At 42.4% G+C, this 22,975-nt stretch overlaps 1 protein-coding gene across 1 annotated transcript in view; it reads right to left on the reverse strand.

Annotated features, from left to right (window-relative positions):
* DARS1 (aspartyl-tRNA synthetase 1) overlaps positions 1-22,289 on the reverse strand; it is a 49,173-nt gene extending 26,884 nt beyond the window's left edge. Inside the window, exons 1-4 of the mRNA XM_079993864.1 lie at positions 22,006-22,289; positions 18,510-18,567; positions 14,140-14,232; positions 7,047-7,149 (exon numbers count right to left, since the gene is read on the reverse strand). Of these exons, the coding sequence (XP_079849990.1) occupies positions 7,047-7,149; positions 14,140-14,232; positions 18,510-18,567; positions 22,006-22,077 (326 nt within the window). The 5' untranslated portion in view covers positions 22,078-22,289. The remainder of the gene's footprint in view (positions 1-7,046; positions 7,150-14,139; positions 14,233-18,509; positions 18,568-22,005) is intronic.
* Between the last annotated feature and the right edge of the window lie 686 nt (positions 22,290-22,975).

A 22,975-nucleotide genomic window follows, 5' to 3' on the forward strand; every position in this document is an offset into this window, starting at 1 on the left:
GAGGCCAGGGTCTTATTGCACAGGAGTTAATAGTTTGTAAGTGCTATATAGATGAACAAAAAGTATAAAATTCTGCTTCTCCAGTAGTCAGAAAAAGCACACTTGACTGGTTTTTAAAAGCAGAGCTGTATAAATCAATGAAAAGTATTTTAGAGCTAATATGTGGTCTCTCATAATCTCAGAATCTGGGGGTCTTGAGGGTCTGCCCTGCTGCTATTTACCCACCTATGATTCTCAATGGGAAATTATCAAGCGAAAGCTTTCTTCCTTTACCACAGGTAGAAGTCAGCTTCCATACTGGGAGATTCCATGCTTGTTTGAACATAGGATCTTCCCTAATTCTGGGAAATTAAACCTTTGTTAAAGGCTTAGGAGACTGTGCGGTTTGCTCTAAATCTTCCTGGGGAATTTAGGACTGTGGGAAGATTTGAACAGGGCACTTCTAGCAGCTCATGGTTATGAACATGCCAGAATAGGTATAGTAATAGTAACAAAATGATTACCGACATCTTATCATTTGCTTCAAACCTATGGTACACGAGGGCCTTGGTTGAATTTGTGTATTCTTCCATGCATACTTTGTAGCACTTAGTAATGTGTCAATGAAAAGTCAAAACAGGATAGCCAGGATTACAAAAACAAGTATAAAAAATCCAGTGTCAACCAACTCCCACCTAGGGTCATAATTAAGAAGTCAGAGTCTGTGTCTCCATGCAGGGATAGGAAAGAATAGAGGAAAGTAGAAAGTGAACCGCAGGTCACTTGTCAGTTTCCAATGGGCTGCCTAAACTCCTTCAAAGAATGGTGGAGCACGTAAACCTCAACCTTATACAGTGGCAACACATCAATGTGTTTTAACTTGGCTAGCATATACAGTATAGCATGGCACTTCTTCTATATATTCTAAGCAACAGTATATACTTAGGATCACTTAACAAATAACTATTATGCCTAACCTAAAGAGATCCTAAGTATGCACTTGTGCTTTGTAAGTTTAAGACACACTGGTGGGCTGTGGGAAAATTAATAAACATAAAAGTAGACAACATAAAACTAAAGCCAACCCAAACCCAGGGTAGTCAGAAAAGCAAGATCACAACTGTGATATTTTTTCCTTTTTTTTTAAACTCCAAGAAATAACTGTTCTGGACTCAAAGGAAATTAGGAACGATTGTGTACAGGAACTAATGATTTAAGAGTCAGTTTAGGAATGCCCCCGAGCAAACAGAAAACAATTCAGAGAAAGAAGCAAAGAGGAACTACAAAGGTCAGTAGCAAAGAAAAGTGGAACTTTTGCTGAACGCAGCTTACTTCCAAGTAAATATATATGGGCATCTTTGCACCCGGGGAAAGGCATTAATATCATTGTTTCCAGCTGACTACTCAAAAACTATATGTCAACAACATACAAGAGTGTCTAGTGAATTATTGTATTTTAGTATTTTGTTGGCAGCCGCCCAGAGAGGCTGGGGGAAACCCAGCCAGATGGGCGTAATAATAATAATAATAATAATAATAATAATAATAATAATAATTATTTAGTGTGGGAAGCAATCGCACCATGTGTTTTTCCTACCTCAGAAATATCTTTTGAAGAAGAAGAGTATAAAATCTGCATGTATGGCTATTCTATACAGTCACCTATAGTGTCATAGGAAAAGGTTTACATGCAATGCGTCCCTTGGTTCATACCTATTTAATCTACTCCACTCAAAACAGAGCATGCATTTTTATCCCACTCTATCACTGTCTGTAGGTACTAGGGGCCTGCACAACCACATGATTTAGTTCAGAACATAATTTGGTGTTTTGGAGAAGAGCCCATTTCAAATGGGCTCTTCTCCAACACTCCAAATTGGGTTCTGAACTAAATCAAGTGGTTGTGCAGACCCCTAGACTGGACTGAAACTATTTAGAGGCTTATCAGGGTCCAAAGTTAAATTCCAACTCAGAAAAATAAAGCTTTGCATCTCCTCCATTTACAATTAATGTGGAATTAAAAAATATATAGTAATACCCCTAAGCACTGTGATTGGAGATCCCTGGGAATATCATTCCATCCAAGAGAAGTTAGACATGCCAGTCACACAAGCTCCCTTTCTCCCTTCTCCCCACCTTGGTGTTTTTCGTATATGGCAAGCAGAGCGAGATGGGGGATTCAATTTTTGCAGGCACACGGTCTGCAATATGCTTTTAACATTGCTGAAGCAGCCCAGTCCCACTGGAGGTTCTTGCTTTGGGTACTTTATCTAAAACAAGCCCCAAATCTGCCCAAAGAATCCTGCTTCAATGTGGGGTGTGTCCAAATCAGATTCTTAAAAAAAAAAAAAAATGTTATGAGGAGCAATCTATCACTTGATTTCAAACTAGACCATGAAGGCACGCTATTCCAAATGGTCAAATTATTTAGGTCATGAGGCTCAATAAATACGCAAGTGTGCTTGCATTGCATCCCTTTCAGGAACGTAAACTGGATAACCTACATTTCCACCGTTAAAAGTTTTATGTCATCAAAGCCAACAACACTCTGTTTCTGCACATGGCAACGTTTAAGCTCAGCTATCCAAGTATTAGTCAAGACTTTCTGCTTTAACCACATTGATTGTGCAGTCTGGTTGCATTTGAGCAAGCTTCTTTCAACAACTTTGTATTGCAAGATCAAACCCACAGCCACCGCTTAGTAATGAATCACTTTCAATCAGGTTTCTTGATAGAAAGCTTTCCATACTGCAGAAAGTTCACGGAGGTTATTTTTCTTTAGCTGACACCTAAGTGCTTTTTTAGTTGTTTTGAATTAAACAATAACAGCATCCCTGAACCTGAGCCTGATTCAACAAAAAGATCTGTTCTGACCATATTGCCTCCTTTTGCTCTCTCAAATGCGGTCAACTCCAAGGGCACATGCAAGATGTGGCATCCCATAATTGGGCTATAGTCATATGTAGGTTACCAATTTTTGACCTAAAGTGCACCACCATATTAATTTCAGTTTGTCTCAGGTTCAGGGATGCTGTTATGGTTTAATTGTTATTGTTTAATCTGTCCATTTTCATTTAAAGATTTGGTTCTGGGCTACATTCTATCCAAAATCTGACATTAACTTATTTAGGGCTCTGAAATATGACATAATTGCAAACTGATGAATGAGACACTAAGATCTATTATTGATGCTCCAGGGAGGACCTCTTCAATCATGACAAGAACAGAAATGGGTACTTACCACTTCTAAGTGAGCTCATGCAGGCCTATCAAACAAGTTTCATGGGTCAGTAATTTAAATCAATGGCTAGTTTATGCCAGGTAACACTTTAACTGCTTATGGCCAAAGACTTTTACAACAATAGTTTTCTTGGCTTTTTCTCTCAATCCTTTTAATCAAAAGTACCCATTGCTTGAGTCAAGTCTCATAAAACACCTTGGTATTCATGAATTTGAGCTCTGTTTGCTGAAGCTGAACATACTTTACATGACTCAAGTTCCAAAATTGTTGTTTGAGTTTAAAGTTTCATTTGCAACGAACAATGAAAAAAATACTAATATATGTATAAAGAAACTGTAGTACTGGTGACGCATTTCGCTACATGTTATTTGAAAATATACAACAAAGGTTTATTTTGCAGTTATTGGAAGGACAGTTCTATTAGGCTATGCTGAATGTCATTTACTATCCAACCCAATAGGCTGGTTAACAGTAAAAACTCTAGGAAACTAATCCATGCTAAATGAACATGTCAACTTTTGCTACCTGAGATCAGTTCCTGCTACCTTATATATTGAGCTACAATTGGCAATCCTTTGCTCCCTTCTCCAATATCCTATTTACTGTAACTCAGCAGTAGCAAGGCTAACAAAGAGAGCAATCGATTGATGTCACCTCTTAAGAAAGGTAGCACTAAACCTTCAACATTTTAACTGTGCCAGTAAATTCAGTGAAGGTTGCGGGAGGCGGGCAGGGAGTGGCTTTGACATGACTGCTCCATGGTCACTGATACACAAGAGCTCAGCTTGACTGGCAAGAAAGTGGAGCTGTGCAGGAAGCTTTCCTCTAAACAACTGGATAGGTCTAGTGGGCCCTTTCATACACAGCATTCACAACCATGTGCGTCTGCTTCAGCACATCAGTCTCTGTTGGTTTAAACTACAATTCCCTGCAATGTCCATAATAAAACATTGCCGTTTTAATGTTGGTTTACTAGCCAGGATCATGTAGTGCGTTCAAAACAGGTTCAAAATCTTTTCAGGGTTAAAATGAGCTGCAGTTTACACTAACCAGGACCAGCTCACTGAAGCAGGAATGAAAAGGGGAAAGAGGCTTGGGGAGGCACCAACCCCAGTCTCATTTCTCAGCTTGCTAAACTATATGGGATGTTATGCACAGAACAGCATGTGGTGGGAGGAGAGGGGATATTATTCTGAAATGAAATCTTCCCTTCTTGCACAGGTTTGGTGGAAAAACAAATGTAACATGTTTTTCCACATGCTCACTAGATCTCAGTGTCTTGGGTTTAAGCATGGCTAGGTTCTGCACTGTTCCTTACACATCACATTCCAGTGATGGCCAAACTTGGCCCTCCAGCTGTATTGGGACTACAACTCCCATCATCCTTAGCTAACAGGACCAGTGGTCAGGGATGATGGGAATTGTAGTCCCAAAACAGTTGGAGGGCCAAGTTTTGCCATCACTGAATTAAGCAGTGTCACTCTGCTGGCACTTCAAAGTCAACAGTAGCATGTTAAATGTTTTCAGCTTGAGCGAGAAAACATTTCTTCTAATGACTAAGTAGCAGAAAAGCATCACTCAGAGCAAGAGCTTCTGGCATGAAAGCTGGAGTATTTTCAGCTAAACATTTCATATCAATAGTTCCCCCCATTACGAAAGTTCTCAGCTCTGTGCCAACACTGAGAAAAGGAGAACTATACTTGTTTGGCTATGTACAAGAAGCAGCAGAAGCAGTGTGAACCTAAGATGCTCGAAAACTGCAGACGCCTCTCATATACAGCCAGATGTTCAAAACTGTGTTCGGATAGATCCCATGAAATGGGTAGGAGAGCCAGTTCATGTGAAAGGAAGGCAAGGTCATTCATTCATATACACATAAGAAATATTGACAGCATTCGAACAGGGATAAATGCTTAAGTCCACTCCAAATGCATTATTATTTTCTCCTCTATTTTATAGAAAGCTGTAAAGAAATAAAAGGATGAAGCAGCCAGATGTGATGTGAAGGGGGTTTGGGTTCATTAGCATGCCTTCCTCTTTGGACAGACTCCTTTTGATTCAAGCTTCTTTTTCTTTTACAAAAGGTGGTGAGAGGTTAGAGTGAGCAATCGAGATTGGCATCAACTTTTTTTGGTAATCACTACAAGTCAGTAGGATTTTGATTTGATTTGATTCTTTACACTGGCTAATTCAAAGTGTATAGTGTTAAGTGGGGAACACTCCAAATTAAGGCCAAAAAAGAACTGGGGAGCACAACCAGTTGCCTAGGGAGCAGTTGTCTAAGGGAGACGGAGATGACAAATTGACAATTAGAGGCAAAATGCATGGCTTTGTTAGGGGAAAAAACCTTCAGTATGAAGGCATGAACAGAGGATACAATAGGAAATGCCTGGTGCAGAGCAGAGCTGAAACCATTAGGAAGGTCAATCAAGGACTCATGACACAGTTGGAGACAAAGCGAGGGCACCATTTAGGAAGACCAAATAAAGAGAAAACCCACATTTCTCTAATTATGTTCTCCAGGAACTAGGAAAAAAATTGAATCTCAAAGACACTAAAATAATTAACAGAACATGTTACACATGCTCTAAATACTAGTAAGCTAATGTGATACTGAGTGTGCTGCTCCCTATGGCCTTGAACTTAATTTCCAGAACTGTTTGGCCCTTTTAAAAACTTTTCTAAGGAGAACAATGCATCACTTTCCTCTCCACCCCATCAGAACTGTCTACACCTTCTGGCATGCATTTAGGGCCCACCCCTGAGTCACGAAAGCTATGTCGAGAAACAGAACAGAAGTATCTTGAGTTCTCCATACTAAGGTAGACTCATAATTTAAAGCCTGGATGTACCAGGTCAAAAGCTGGACACAGAAACATGTTCTGTTCTTGTAAAGGCCACTTTGACACATAGGCGTGTAAGGGATCAAACCAATCGGTGGTTTCAAAACTAAAAGGTGTAAACGATAACCCACCCACTCTCAGTAGTGTAACTTTACACACAATGCAAGGCCCAGACGTAGAGAGAGTTCTCAGATCAGAGCTGGAAGCCTGCTCTGGTGCCACAATCTAGTTCTGTTGCCTAGCTTGTTTCCAGGGTACCCCGCTTTCTGCCCTCATTCCCAAATTGCTTTGGTAACCCAGGCACCCATCAACTCAGACCACAATATTAAAGGCGCCTGTGGAGAGAAGGCAGATCCTTGCCTTGACCATAGTGCTTCTTGCTAAAATAGAAACAGAGCCAATTACAACCGGGGGAGGAGGACTTGCGGAAGGGGGGGGGGGGAATGCTACACAGAACAAGTTTTAGTTCCAGTAATGAAGATTACAAGAGTGCAAATTAGGTTCCTAACCCTTTCTGTCTTTTGGAGAGAAAAAAAATTGCACTGCTGAACTTCTAAATACCTTCAATTTGCACTTTGCATTTAAATGAGGCAGAATACATTACACAGTAAAGATCTCATGCTTAAGTAAAATAAAATAAAAAAAGATCGAGCCTGTGTTCACATGCACACACAAACATCCGACAAAATAATGTGTCCAAGTTCAGCCTGCCAACCTTTTTGTTAGCCAGCTTGAAAGTAAACAGGAGCTGTCTGCAGAGACAGAATGCTCCCCCAGCAGTTCAGAATGAATTTCAAGGCTGTGTTCCATTTTGTCTTTGTAAGTGTAATGCATTCAACACTATAGTGAGCTGACAATTTAAATAACTACATTTTAAAAACAAACGTGGCATTGATGTTAATGTGCGAAAATGGTCCCAACCACTGGGAGCCTGGGTTCCCACCATTGTTTACTGTGACAACAGGATATAATTGCTTACTTACTTGGCAGCAAACTTTACCATCTGCTTACTTGCATGGTCTCCCACAGCCACCAGAGCCTGGACATTAAACTGCTGCTGACGTAGGACTAAGAAACACTGTTTTCCTGAAAAGAAAGAGGAAGGAACAATGCAGGTGTATTCAGGGCAAGTTACTTGGGATCTTTCTGAATGAATACAAAAATATGTTCTACTACTTTAAAATTAAGCCAGACTTTTAAACGTTCACAAAGCAAAGCCTACAGGCAGACATGTGTATCCTTTGGCACAGATTTTTTTACTCACAATAACCTTTTCATAGTTCCAAATAATTTCTTTCTTTTTTTTTAAATAAAGAAGCCAAATAACCTCTTTGGTTTGCAGCCTGTGTATTTAGGACACTTGAAATGATCAAACAACTTATCCTTATTTTATAACAGTTGTCTTTGTGAAGTGGGTGCAAATATAAATAAAATTTTGTGGGCATCTCTATGGCTGCAATCCTATACACATGTACCCAAGACGTAAACGCCACTTAACTCAATGGTATTTTCTTTTAAGTAGACATGCAAAGGATTGCGCTGTAAATTAAAGGGTAACTGCACTGGAGGAATGGCTTTTGCTCACAGCAACAGGATTCTGCTTCCTCACTTCCTCCCACCACACTCCCAAATCTGCTCTGGGGGTTCCCCCAACTCTCTGCAACAGATGGATAAAAGGATTGAGAGAACTTATTGCAAAACTTGCTTTCATCCTTCTCAGGATGCCTCCAGCATCCATACTGCAAAACTTGCTTTCATCCTTCTCAGGATGCCTCACCACCTTTCTCCTGTTATCTTCCCCTGGAAGGTCTTATTCAGCCTTTTTCTCTGATTGCTGCCTGTCAGTGACTAGTGGGGGGAATGGGAGAGAAAGAGAGAGCACTGGGGCCTGAAGGCACTGTGACACAGAGGTAGTTGGGAGCTACATCTCTGGTCCCTTCTGTGTCTCACTGCTGCAGATGCAATCTGAGTGATTCCAGGAAGAATGGGATCGTCACTTGCCCTCTGAATGTGGTGCTTCCCCCTCTGATATTAGTGCCTACTAGGAGAAGGAGGATGCACTCTAGCCCCTGTGTAAGATACAGACTAGAGGGCCTTAGGCTTGCTTGCTAGAGTCAAGTCTAGAGGTTTGACTCCCCTTATAAGGAGGCTACCTCCCCTTATGGGACATGGGTGGCGCTGTGGGTTAAACCACAGAGCCTAGGACTTGCTGATCAGAAGGTCAGCGGTTCGAATCCCCGTGACGGGGTGAGCTCCCATTGCTCGGTCCCTGCTCCTGCCAACCTAGCAGTTCGAAAGTACGTCAAAGTGCAAGTAGATAAATAGGTACCGCTCTGGCGGGAAGGTAAATGGTGTTTCCGTGCACTGCTCTGGTTCGCCAGAAGCGGCTTAGTCATGCTGGCCACATGACCCGGAAGCTGTACGCCGGCTCCCTCGGCCAATAAAGAGAGATGAGCGCTGCAACCCCAGAGTCGGCCTCGACTGGACCTAATGGTCAGGGGTCCCTTTACCTTTACCTCCCCTTCCAGGATCCACTAACTCCTTTTTCAGGATAAATTAGTCCTTGCCTGTATGCTCCACTCCTCCACTGGCTGAGAATGTGTTCTTTTTCTGTCTCTCAGGATTGTTCACATTTTCTCCTTTCAGTGGGGGGGGGGGGGGATGGAAGGAAACCTATTATGAAACCTGGTTAATACCTCTGTTTATTTAACTCAGAAATATATATGTGGTGTTCTGCCAAGTATCAGAGATCATGGCCATTTCTGATTAAAATGACTATTGTTTAAAACACACTCTCACTCTTTTGCGATTCTGCGAAACAGACAAGATGATTTTTCCATATGCAACTCAACACCTTTTGAAACAGCTTTCTGACTCATAACATTAATGTTGCAATGAACTGGCGACTGGACTTCTACCGAGACTCATATCAGTTCCTCCAATGCTTGCCACCAACGGAACCTGAATCACACATCTCATTTTTAGTTTGACAGCTTGGATTCCTACCAGTTAGCGGTTTGGGCCAAATATTGTGGCTAACATAAGGCAGACAGGGAAATTCATCATCTCTCTGCCTTACGCAGTACAACCCCTAATCAGACGTGTCACTTTCTAATCCCATCCTTATACCAAGCACCTCCGAGAAGTACAAATGAGTTTACCTCCATATTTTCTCTCAGTTAACCTGAGAGATAGCAACTAGCCCATGGCCCCCCAACAAATATTATTATTGAACAGTATGATATCTTGTTATGCTCAAGCTTGCAGAAAGGCTCTCAGCTGTGTACGTTAATAAATTTTCAGACTCTTGAGTGATTCTTTTATCATGACATGGTACGAGGGATAGAAAGATTTTTAGAAAGGGGCATAAGGAAACCAACTTGCCCATTCAGAAATTTTCTACCCATCCCAAGACAAGCCCTCAGTACCAGTCTTCTCACCTGCCCATTCCCCACCCTTTTACAAACATATAAATCTGAAAGAGAATGGAAATAAGGGAGACCAGTAGCCCAGCCTAAAGCGGAAGGCTGGTTAAACTGTTCCAGCATTCTAATTTCCCGCTACACACACACACACACACACACACACACACACACACACAAAATTCACTGACCAGCAGGGGAAAAAAACCCTCATTTGCATAGTTAAGGGGGGATCTGTTCCTTCTGAGCCATACCAATGACTCCAGACTGTGCTCAGAGCATGTGACGCTGTGAAGTGTAGCACTTTATTCACTCGGATTCATTTCTCTGGTGGGTTTTTAAATTTTATTTTAACATTGCATTTACCAGTGCTCCTCTGGACAATGGTGGTTTCAAGCAGGCCCAAAAATGATCTGGAAATTTAGGCAGCATTGGTGTTGTACATTTTGTATCCTTCCTGTCACAATTTGAAAATCAGGCGAGGGAGGGGTGCAAGAGGGAAACAAATACAAAGGGGCTGGGGCAGTAATGCCCCCAGGTTGGGTCTTTCCAAACTTTGGGAGAATTCTCAGAAAGATCTCTGCCTTTTTAGGAGAATTTGAACGCACCATGTGGTATTATGCATTTCCACAACTGCGCAAGAGTTAATTTGTCTGAAACAAATTAAAATTAACCACGGTTTGGATAACGTGGCAGGCTGTGGTTAGGCAAAAGTAGAAGCGAAAGCTTTTGAAAACTCCCTCCTTGCAGTCATGATGCAAAAGTGGCGAAGATCACAAACCTGAGGCTTGCCTGGTCTCATTCATATGAAACTAAACTTTTCACATCAGCGCACAGGAGGGAAATCTGAATCCCGTCTCATTTCAGGCAGCCCCTATAGCCTCCTGAAGCTGCCTTGTGCTGCCCCCATCCTTCCATCTCCATAGAGTTCCTTCATTTGTGTTTGTTTCCTACTTATTTTTTCCTGGCTACTTACTGTGTTTCGCCTCCCTTCATGCAGTTTTAGTATAATTGGAAGTAGTTCATTTTATAAAAAATAAACTCCCTCCCCCTGCTTCTTCCCTATGGAACTTTTCCCCTCAACTTTCCAAGATCAAATTTGTATGCTTCTGTCATATATGAATGTGTGTGCGGCACACTAAAGTCAGAAAGGAGTTACTTCCACTTGCTTTCCACAACAGGGGGTTTATTGGTCTGTTGTTCTAAAGATAAAATGCTCTGTATATTTGAGTGCAACTGAATCAAACTCAGTAGGCTTTACTTCCAAGTTAACCACACAAGAGCGAGAATTCTAATGTAAGGTAACCACGGTGAAAATTGAAGCAGGGTGGACTTTACTCTGGATTAGTTAATTCAGAAACTTGTCCCTAGCTCCACCCATCATCTGCTCTGGCTCTGCATACCACTGGTGTGGGATTATGGTCCCTCAAGTGGGGGGGGGAGGCTACCCACTCCTGGTTTAGCCCGGCGTATGAACACGGGTCACTGTCCAAATTGTTCGCTTGTTCTTAATTCTACTGAGAATTATAGAATCATAGTTGGGAGGGAACATGAGGATCATATAGTCCAACTGCCTACAATGCAGGAATCTCATTTTGAAGTAGGAAGGGGGGCGGGGTAATTCTGAAATAAAATAAGGTCACCATTTTAAGAAATATATTTATTCATTTCTTTCTATACCATTCTTAATTTTGAGAATTATCAAGGTGGTTCGCAAACAAGTGAAACAGCAAGATGCAGCACTAAAACCAGATCAATAAAATACAGTGGTACCTCTGGTTACGTACTTAATTCGTTCCAGAGGTCCGTTCTTAACCTGAAACTGTTCTTAACCTGAAGCACCACTTTAGCTAATGGGGCCTCCCACTGCTGCTGCCGCCACCCGATTTCTGTTCTCATCCTGAAGCAAAATTCTTAACCCGAGGTACTATTTCTTGGTTAGCGGAGTCTGTAACCTGAAGCCTATGTAACCCGAAGCCTATGTAACCCAAGGTACCACTGTAAAGTTAAAAGTATCAATCACAGTGGCCAGGAATGTTGAGCAACAGGAATTAATGGTCAGGGAATTACCCAGATGAACAGGTACGTTTTCATTTGTCAGCAAAAACATCACAGAGTTGAAGCCCACCTGATCTCTATGGGCAGGTCATTCCACAAAGGAGGTGTCCTGCTGAAGAAAGATCTCCCCTGCACCAGTGTAAGGTGCACTTCTACAGGCCATGGTACTGTTAACAGACCTCCTCCGCAGATCACAGCAACTAGGCTGGTCTGTACAGGAGAAAGGCTGGTCTGTATGCTCCCTTCGATAACTTGGTCCTGAGCTGCTTAGGGCTTTGTATACTAAAACCATAAACTAGCCAGTGCCGCTCTTTCAACTATCTAACACTGAGTGAATGTTGGCACTCACGTGTGCATGCCAACCATCCCAGATGAGCTTCATGGCTGCGTAAGATTACATATTTTTCCATTTTTAAAACACATATATGCAAGTTAAAGCTGGCACACCCATTCAGGCCACTATCAACATTTGCTAGTACAGTCGTACCTTGGAAGTCAAATGGAATCTGTTCTGGAAGTCCGTTCGGCTTCCAAAACGTTCGGAAACCAAAGTGCGGCTTCTGATTGGCTGCAGGAAGCTCCTGTAGCCAATCGGAAACCACGGAAGCCCCTTCGGACATTCAGCTTTCAAAAATAATTCGCAAACCGGAACAGTCACTTCCGGGTTAGCGGCGTTCGGGAGCCAAAACGTTTGAGAACCAAGCTGTTCGAAAACCAAGGTATGACTGTATTATTATTATTATTATTATTATTAAGAAAATCTCTCTCTCACACACACACAAAAATCCCTGGGATCTTTAAAATAAATGATTAACATTTACTGTTAACATTTATGCCCCCAGAACAAGTATGAAACTATAGTGAAATAGGTAACTGACCAGATTTAGTAACTAACCTTTCTTTTCTCCCTATTTATGCCCAATACAAGAAGCATTTCTATCAAGCATGTCAAAGATTTTGGGGAGCAGAGTTCAACTCCAGTTCCTCAAGCTATTGTCATATTTTGTTCCAGAAAGCCTTTTTTCTTTAAATATACGGTTTCTCAACCATGAGGTAAGTGAAGTTCAAACAAATGGAACATCTGTCAGACTTGTATGTCACCTGAAGAGGTCAAAGCATATTTAAACTTGTGCAATGGAAAGTGATCCCCAAGAGAAGTAGTACTCCCACAGTGAAGAAAAATGACAGGCAGGTGGTTCTGTCTGAACAAGCCATGCCATGGAGCTCAAGCTTAGATAAGGATTTCTTTGAGTCCACTGTAAGAACAATTTTTTTAAAAAAATAATAATGAGCTGGCATATTTTGTTTGGGGCTACATGAAAGGCCAATTCGTTCCAGGGTTTCCCATTTCCTTTAAAACTTAGGAAGTAACACAAACTAGCTTTATTCCGATTATCCAACTTGAAAAGAGAAATTCTAGTATGCCTGATGACTGATACTTCAGCAATGGTTTTAAATTTTACTTCAAAATAGTACTTTATAACTTTAGAGGCATTTAAAAGTAAGTATTTCATTATACAGCCTTCTTTAAAGCACAGTATTTACCTGTAGGTCTTTCTACCATGTTTAACTATAGAAAAAGAACTAATGCAGCAAGACAGGCACATTTATTTTGCAATATGGAAAACAGAAATAAAAAAGTTTTGGCTACTGCATTTGTGGCAAACCGTTCTCAAGAGTGTAACATTCCATAAAAATCCAGGAGGGAAAGACACAGAAAGCAAGAATCTAGAGCACCTTTAAACACATGCAACTATTTCCAAGCAAGCAATCTGGGGCCATCTCCTAGCAATCTACTCCTGAGTAAACAACCTAGTTATCATTTCAAGCTGCAAACTGAGGGAACTAGGTGAAGGCATTCAGCTTGTTGCTGGGTACCCTTCCACCCCATTTTCCTGCCAGGGAGATATCTAGATATCCTTGACACAGATATCCTTGACACAGCAGGCTGGAATATTTTCTTTAAAAATCCCTAAGCTGCTATTCAGAGTACAGTGGTACCTCTGGTTACGTACTTAATTCGTTGCAGGGGTCCGTTCTTAACCTGAAACTGTTCTTAACCTGAAGCACCACTTTAGCTAATGGGGCCTCCTGCTGCTGCCATGCCGCCGGAGCACAATTTCTGTTCTCATCCTGAAGCAAAGTTCTTAACCCAAGGTAATATTTCTGGGTTAGCGGAGTCTGTAACCTGAAGCATATGTAACCTGAAGCGTATGTAACCCGAGGTACCACTGTAGTTCTAGAAAGCATCAGGACAAGGGGAGAAAACTTGACCCTTACTGACCCATAATAAAATGTTTTTAAAGAACTGTGTTATTTTAATGGACCTTTAATAAAGGACAGATCTACAGATAGTTTGGTTTGTTGTAAGCTGTGGGCAGTACATAAACCATCTAAATAAATAAATGGTGCATAAACAGACTAGGACAGCCTTCCCCAACTTGGTGCCCTCAATATAATTTTGAACCACAACTCCCATCAATCCCAGCCACCGTGGCCAATGATCAGGGTTGATGGAGTTGTGGTCCAGCAACATCTGGATGGCACCAGGTTGAGAAAGGCTTATCTAGGGCAACCTTGGAAGAGCTAAGCTTACCTTTTGCTCTGCTGGTATGAATCCTCCCACGAACCCAGACGACGTCATCGGCTTTCTCTGCTGTCAAGTCCTTTATTCGAACCAACACACGATCTGCAGGCAATACATTACTTGGTTAGCTATTATATTCATGGGAAGGGGGAACAATAGCCATTTTGATGCAACAAAGCTACCCTGTAGATTTTATGTACATTTACAAGGAAAGCTATTTACAATGCATTCGTGGCAGAAATGAAACCTTGGTGGCAAGGGATGCCTTTTCCCAGCTTCAGTCAGTTCACCATCTCTGACTTGGTACTGGATATGAAGTCTGGGTGCATGTTTTCTTAACCTCCCATTTGGATGACAGCAGTACCTCTCCCTGGGTATGAGGGTTTATTATTTCACACACATAGTTCTACCCCTTTGAATAATCTGACCAAGTGCTTTAGAGGAGGGAATGGAATAGGTGGAGCAGCATGAATGAATGGTGAGTTGAGTACTCTGTTGTTTTATATAAGGTGCGCAAGATAAGGAGTCTGTGGTGGGGGATAGAGGGAATATGAAGTACTGTGTATACAAAGATTGCATGTCGTGGTCAGAAAATGAGAGGAGGGGATATCCATCGGAGTGGTGGGGAAACCCAGATGGCTACAAGCCATTCCACTCTCTGCCCTAAGGTTGCCGTTTGTGAATGCTGCTCCGTTTTACAACGAAAACCCAACTCATCCCCCATGCCAAGGTCCACGCTGCTCAGTTTTATTCCATTTTTACTTAGCTTTTAAGATTTTATTTGATTCCTGCATTTTATATGAATTTATATTGACTTTTTAAATTACATTTTATGATAGCTGCTTAGAGATTTCTCTTCATGCTAAGTAGTATGCACATTTTATAAATAATAAATAATGTTGCCTTTTTAATAAGGCAAGCAATCTTGTAAACTATTAATATCTGTTAGTTGAAAACCACTGCTTCAGGTACTGGAGTTGGTTCTTTCTGTCTGGAAGCACAACTACCTTGTGTAGTACCATAGATGTCTGCTCATTTCACACTAAGCTTTTCTCTTTCTCTCTCTCTCTCTCTCTCTCTCTCTGTGTGTGTGTGTGTGTGTGTGTGTGTCTCCTTCCAACTTCTGACTTTAGTGTCTTCCTATTCCAGCATGTCTGTTTTGTTAATTTTTCACTTTCTGAATATCTTCACAGCTATACAACTACCATATTATACGCTGAGGTTGGATTCTCTTCAGAATAATTCTTTTAGGTTCTGCAGATTCATTTAAGCTTTTAAAAGTATAAGATGACTCTAAGGAAGTTCTATGTGATGAATACCATGAATCTCAGAGGTAATTCTGTTGATATGGATAAGTTTGGGAATGGTTAGAGGTAACCACTGCTCTTCCATGAAGGAGAGATGTTGTCTTCTCTAAGTAGTTTGGACAGAAAAACCTAAACACACTTAACAGATAGTGTCAGCCTCACTGAACACATTGTGACTTACTTTCTAGCAAACATGCATTGGATTAAGCTGTTGAAAACAAATTACTCTGAAACAGGGATCTGTGGTAAAAGGGACACACCACTACACTGTTGATGCGCTTGAGGCGGAAAAATAGAAAAACGATGAAACGGAGTAACAAGTTCTAATCCAATTTCAAGTTTCACCAATGTTAACGAAAACTGAAACAGATCTGCTAAGCCTTAGTCAGACAGAATTACATCAACAATTTAAAATTATTACAAAGCTGCAACATTTTCCAGACATGAATAAAAAGGACAAAATGAGGTATCACCCTTTTCATAAGTCCCTAATGTTCAAGGCATCACCCAAAATGTGCATTAGATTAACTTTTTTAAAAATTACTGTAGACATAATGGCCCAACTTTCATTAAAACCAGATGGCAAACACATTTGACTACATGTTCTGACAAGGTCCAAATAATTATTTTCAACTATTGCACTGCTTCTATAAAAAAATCAGAAAGCAACTGCTAAAGAGAAACATACTGCAGAAAAGTATTTTTGCACAAGTAGGTGAAGTAATCTGTTGCTTTTCCTTAATGGTGGTTTTTTTTTAAAGAAGAAGAAAGTTCTAATAACTTGTTTCTTTAAACACTGAATCTGAATGCTTTCCTTTTCTCCAATCCACAATGGCAACTTAATCAACCTTTTTAAAGCACTATCCAACTTTCTATTCCTTCCAACTCTTTCTTTACATGATGCAGTGAACCACTGCCCAATTTCCCCCCTCATGTTTCTCTCTCTCTCTCTCTCTCTCTCTCTCTCAAAATGAGAACCAAACCTCTCAATTTATTTCTTCTTCAAAGCTGCATTTTGCAAAAGCAGCACAATATACATCCCAACACTTATGTGCTTGGATTACTCCCAGCTCACACACAGAACATGACTTCTCAAAGGCTAGCATTATGTCCAAATACAAATTCATGTAGTGTAATATCTATTATGGACTTATCTGCAAGGCTGAACTGAAGCCATAAGCATGCCTACCCGGGAAACTGGCAAGTATGCAGGAGTGGCTTGATGTATTTGTAGACATACACATAAACTGTCTTATTAGCCCAAGTAAGTTGCTGGGCCACACCCAACAAGTGAAAAAAGGCCATAATTAGCTTAGTTTTAGTTACAGATAGGTAGCCGTGTTGGTCTGCCATAGTCAAAACAAAATAAAAGAAAAAAATTCCTTCCAGTAGCACCTTAAAGACCAACTAAGTTAGTTCTAGGTATGAGCTTTTGTGTGCATGCACACTTCTTCAGATAGCTATCTGAAGAAGTGTGCATGCACACGAAAGCTCATACCTAGAACTAACTTAGTTGGTCTTTAAGGTGCTACTGGAAGGAATTTTTTTCTTTTATTTTGTTTTAGCTTAGTTTTGTGCATATATAATTCTCCCTTAATAATTACTTATGAGGAGGAGTGTGGAGTGTTAGGCGAGGGGTAGTACCCCTGGTGGGGGACACATCATTCTCTTTCTGGGATAGTTTGTCCCACCTTTGGTCCCCACCCTGCACTCATCTTTCACCTGTGGCCCCTAGAAGCCGTCAGCATACGACACCGCTCAAACCCCAGGAAACAGCTTCGACTGGCCAGCTAAACCAGGTGAGGGTATTTGATCGTTCTCAAACCCTCAGTGAGTTATGGACTTCCCCTGCATGTGAAGACAGGCTCCAGCGGATTGAGCGGATGAGACCAATAGTAGGTCCAATGGTCAAGAAGGTGGTTTCTGCATGAGCTGTAAAGGGAAGTGAGGGGCAGATTGGGCTCGTCAAGCTGGGAAGGTAGCCCATCTAGGAGAAGGAAACCTCTGAACCTAAACCTCTGATACCTTGTGAGATGTATTCAGGAGAAGAAAAGGCTAGGGAGTAAACCCTACACAAATCCAGAATGGAGTCCCTAAGATGGTTGGATGGGGCCTTGTACACCTCCTTCCGGCAACTCCTGTAGTTAAAATGGTGCCCAACATATTGCTCTGCTTTCCTTTCGACCATATCTACAAGGCTGAGAGGGAAGTCTTGTCGTATGGGCAGCAAAGGACCTCCATATACACTGCCCAGCCTTGTGTCTCAGGGTGTCAGTTTGGTGCCAGAGGCACACAGCACTGTCTCTCGAGATAGACAAATGCCAACAAGTAGAGGTGTAGCCCTCCAGAAGTTGATGGACTTCAAATCCCGTCATCCATGACCGTTGGCCACTATGGCCAAGGGGAGTTAAACAACTTTTGGATGGCTTCCCCATACTTGATGTATGATTACAAGAAACCATGGCTGCAATCCTATGAATGCCTAGAAGTCAGTCCAATTGTATTCATTGAAATTTACATCTGTAAGCAAAGTTTCAAGAAGGAATCTAATGTTGTGCTAAGGCAATTGTTCCATCATGGCAAGCATTCTGGCTTGCTAGACTCAGCAATCCCACCTCTCCTCCTCCTGTGTGCTGTTCCAGGGCTTCTCCTGATCCCCTCAAAGCAAATTTTGGGGGGTGCAAGGAGGGAGGGAGAAGGGGGGAACCCCATCTGCGCAAATAGAAGTCCTTGCACAGGCATTCTGCTCACAAAGAGAAAGGGGCCTCTATAATTTCTGTCTTAATATGTGGCAATTGTTCTCTCAGATTTTTAGCACATAGCAAGTGTGACTGGGTTTTTTTTTTTTTTTGCCATGTGTTAAATTTAGCTGAAGTTCCACAGTATTTTGTTAACTGCAAGCATGAAGTGAAACAACCTCTTACCTTTTTTCCCTCAGACAGACTGGCTCCACTGCAGCTAGAAATGGTTATCTGTATATTGGACCTGACACAACTATCAGCACTATCTTGCAGATTGTGGTATTTACAACCCAATAGGTTTTTGTCTGCTTTCCAGAATTTTGAAACTGACCTGGTTTCTCCTGAGACTGGATCAGCGGCAATACTCCATACCTTTCCTTGGCATAATCCTATAAAGGGGAAGAACAGTGTGTTATGCTAAAAGCTTTTACACCAAGCCAGAGTCCAAATAAGACAAAAACAAAAAAACCCTGCATGTTGTGTGCACAAATCTGAAATGACACGCTTCATTTGAGCATTGCTAGCTCTTAACGGATGGCAATGTTCTATATAAGAAGTCAAGTGCTAAACACAGACTCCAAATAAGAGCCAATTTTCACTTTGCTTTTGGTAGTTTAGAATATGTACATCTCATCAAGTTTGCATTCATCTTTTATCAAGTTACTTTAAAATGTACACCACAAGCTAAACTCAGCACTATATGCTACATGACATTGCTTTAGTACTGATCATTCCACACACACACACACACACACACAGGGGATAACATCATGTGAGTGACATCAGCCTAGGGATCAACTTTCTCAAACTACGCTTTTATCACAGAATGAGTTGAGTCTTGACAACTGTGAAATCACCATGCTTCCCATGCATCATCGCCATAACAGATATAAGCTCAAATAACTCAGCTGCAACCACCAGCTATAAACCTATGGGAATAGATTGCTTTTTGTGGAGGAATTGGACTATGGCATTCAATATCCCAGTTGATCTGCCAGACCCAGACTTCAAGTCATGGAACAGAGTTCATTATTTACTCAGGCTTGTGCCTAACAGGTGCACAAATGGGAATACAAGAAATGCAGTGTTCCCAGAATTTAGACTATATTTCCAAACTTTTTCATCCCATTTACTCTAGTGTAGTTTCAGATTAATAATGTGAGACTAAGAAAACACTCCAGTAACTAAATATTAAAGCTGCAACCTCATTATGTTTCAATATACTATTTGAGGCTCCGTCTGTGTAATAAATAAATGATCCTAATTTCTATCCTTGGTATCTCAGGAAACAAGACTCCAGTCCATAAAAGGTTATGCTAAGAAAGGTTACCTAAAGGATCAACCCCCCCCCCCATATGCCCCTGCCCAGCAACTGCGCTTCTCAAATAAGCTGCTGCTGAGAGTACTGCATGCCCCAGAGGTATGCTCTGGTTACATTAGAAACTGGACTTTTAGTGTTGCAGTTCCAGCCCTCTGGAATCAATTCCCAGCTGAAATTAGTTAAGACAACCAACATCATGACGTTCAGGCATCTACTGAAAACATTTCTGTTTAAGATGGTTTCCCCTAAGGTGTGACCTAATTGACTATGAAACATTAACTGTGCATCTGTAGGAATGGTTTAAGTGTTATTAGAATTTATATTTAATCTTATTTTTGCCCTGTTGTATATCACTTTGATGGTCTCAGATTGTGAACCTGTTTATAAATTTGTACAATATGAATGAATTAAAAACATTTGTTAATCTTTAGGAAGCCACAAGTCTCTTTGTTGTTTCTACTGCCAGCCGCAGTGGGCAATAATAGGCAAGCCAGAATAACAATTAGGGGGTGAAACCTAAGATAGTTCCACTAGAGAAATATTAGGATGGCCTCATCTTGGGAAATATATAGATAGAACTAGTTATTGCATTAGGCAATTCCAATTTTCCTAACACTGACATGAACATAAAATGTAATTACAAATGCTACCCAATCACTCTATCAGCTAAGTTTACTCAAGAATGGAATATATTTTATTTTCTCAAGCTACAATTGCTCCAGAGATCATGTGCAAGGAATTTTCTACTAACAGAAGGGGTTGATTTTTGTCCTGTACAGCCCAAAAACCTGCTCCAGATCACTGGAGGACCCTCTGGAACAGCATGGGGGGTGGAACATCAAATTGCAAAAGGAATCACCAAAATCTCCTCCCTCTTTCATGAGTGTCAGCATCCACTGAATCGCCAACCCTTCCACAAACCAAAGAGCTGATTCAAGCTGCAATGTACAGCTGCCTTTTATGGCTGTGATACTCAAAGTCTATTTGCATGAACAGAGGTAATGCAGCAGCTGATTCTCAGGGGCCGCTCATCATTATTGGGAATAATTTTTGAGCAGATGAGCTTGAACTAAGTAGTTTAGGCAGCAAGACTAATCCCACTTACCCACTGAATTCAACAGGACACTTCTCAGTAAACACAGTTAGGACTGTGCTGTTAAATCAACTGTGGAGACAGTTGCCTGCTCAAAGAATTAATAATTACAATGAAAACAAATATAAATGATAGATATTTATGAAAGCAGAAGACACTGAAGATAGTTTGCACATAACATAAATTATATAATGCATATTTTCTGCTAGAGGACTCATGTTCAAAGGTCTTCTTGATAAAAATGATATAGTCATAATAAATATAGGTGCTCAGAACAGATCACCTTTGATAAAGAATTCAAGAAGCTAATCATGTTTCAGCTTGTTGGGACATTAGTACAGTGTACGTATCCACCCTGTTCTATGATGCAAGCCTCCTGTAACAGGCCCATATGCCTGTCCAGTGAGCAGAATAGAGGTTTTGACACCACAGGGCACGGGTGGAGCTCTGGCCTATGGACCAACCCTGGCCTCCCAGGGGCTGCACCTTGGCCTATGAGGCCCATAACCTGTTGTTGGGATACTGCCAGGGAGTCAGAGGCATCAGGCAGCCGTCCACGTTGTCACTGGACGAACTCCAGACTCCCATCGGAACAGTATCAGTCAATCAGAAATATCCTAACACACACCACCCACCCATCAACTGACATCACTGGTGGGGTGGGCAGGAGGGCAGGGTTGAATCCTGCATCCGCTGTCCAACCCTGTTCCTAGCAGGATGTCCTCCCGGCTCATCAGCTGAAATCTATTCACCCCTAACCCTGAGGAACGTGGCAACAATTGCACAGCCCCTCCATTCACCTTTCCATAAGACACCCCCTTAACCCGAAGACGGACAATAATAGCCACGCACATGCACACCCCACTGACAGCAGTTTCCTTTAAGGTTTGGCGACACAGCGCTCACACACAAACTCATTGTGCTGTTGCTTCTAGCAAGCAGGTCTTTCTGCAGTGTTTAAAAAATGCCTGGACGAGTGCTTTTTTTTTTTAGTGAGTAAGTTCGCTCCCACTGTGTGAGTGAGGAAACTCCAACCCCCCAAAAAAGTTGCTGCTCTCATCTTGCACAGCACAACGAGTGGGGGGGGAGGAGTTTGATTGAAACGCGTAACGGGGAGCTATGAAGACCTGTGTTACCTGACAGCGTCTTCATGGGGCAGGCGGGGGGGGGGGGGTTACGTGCATAGGTATAACATGGCACCTTCCAAGCCCTTCCCAGTGGAGTTTCGCGTGAGGAAATGGGATGGGATGGGGGGGGCGGAGAGAAAACGGAACCGGGGGGGGGAGACTTCTGACCAGGCAGTGGGCCTTTGAAGTTTGCAGTCCGCCCCCTTGAAACCCCCCCTCAGTGCCCACCCCCTCCCAATAAAGCAGTAGGAGACCCCACCACACCCCGCCCCCTTCGGAGACCCACATCAGCCGGCGGCTGCTCCATGGCGCTGTCTCGGTTCCGTTCCTGGTTCTTACGGGCGGCAACGCCGGGCATTTTGCCACCTCCGGCAATAAAGTTGGCCAGAGCCGCTTTATTTCTTTTCTTTGTCCCCTACGGGCTTCCGTACCACCCTTTCTGTTTCTCTCTTTTTCTAGCCCCGACCCCGCTTTTTGGCTTTCCGATACTTGCTCTCCCCACAGTCCCTCCGCGTGTCCGTTCACGCTGCTTCCGGGCACGTAAAGCACGCACAGGAGGACACGGCGGCTACGTCACGCGAGAGCGCTCCCGGCCGTTCTTTGCTCACCCAACCCCTCCCTCCTCGCTCAGGGAGACGCATCGCGCGAAGCGGCCTCGTTCTCGCGAGCTTTTCCGAGTTCCTCCGCGCAATGTGTCCTCCCGTTTCTCCCTTGTCTTAGAAGTAGCCGCCCGTCGCAGGGGAAAGGCAGGCGCGGGAAATTCAGGAAAAATAAGATAAAGGTCGCCTAGATAAAACGGGGGGGGGGGGGGGGATTGCATTGCTCTCTCTCTCTCTCCCACGGGAGGCAGTGAAGGTAGTAAACTTGGGTGGCTTTTAAAAGAGGGCTGTGCAGATCAGTGCAGGATAAGCCGGCTATTGATTTGTTTTCAGCCGCATTCCCTCCGCCGTCAGGAATCAAAGGAGCGCTTGTGCTTGGCTTCTTGTCAGACTCCTACAAATCGGAAGAGTTGGAAGGGGTCACGAGGGTCATCCAGCCCAGCCCCCTGCAATGCAGGAATCTTTCTACCCAACGTGTGGCTCGAACCCACGACGCTGGGATTTAAGAGTCTCATGCTATGCATGACCTATGCAGTTGGCTGCTTTGAAAACAGGATGCTGGGCTGTTGGCCTAATCCAACAATGGAACGCGGTCGCTGGTGTCGCTGTGGTCTAAACCACTGAGCTTTCTGGGCTGCCAATCAGAAGGTCAGTGGT

The sequence above is a fragment of the Podarcis cretensis genome (genome assembly GCF_951804945.1).
Source record: "Podarcis cretensis genome assembly, chromosome: 1".
In the NCBI taxonomy this organism is placed as follows: Eukaryota; Metazoa; Chordata; class Lepidosauria; order Squamata; family Lacertidae; genus Podarcis; species Podarcis cretensis.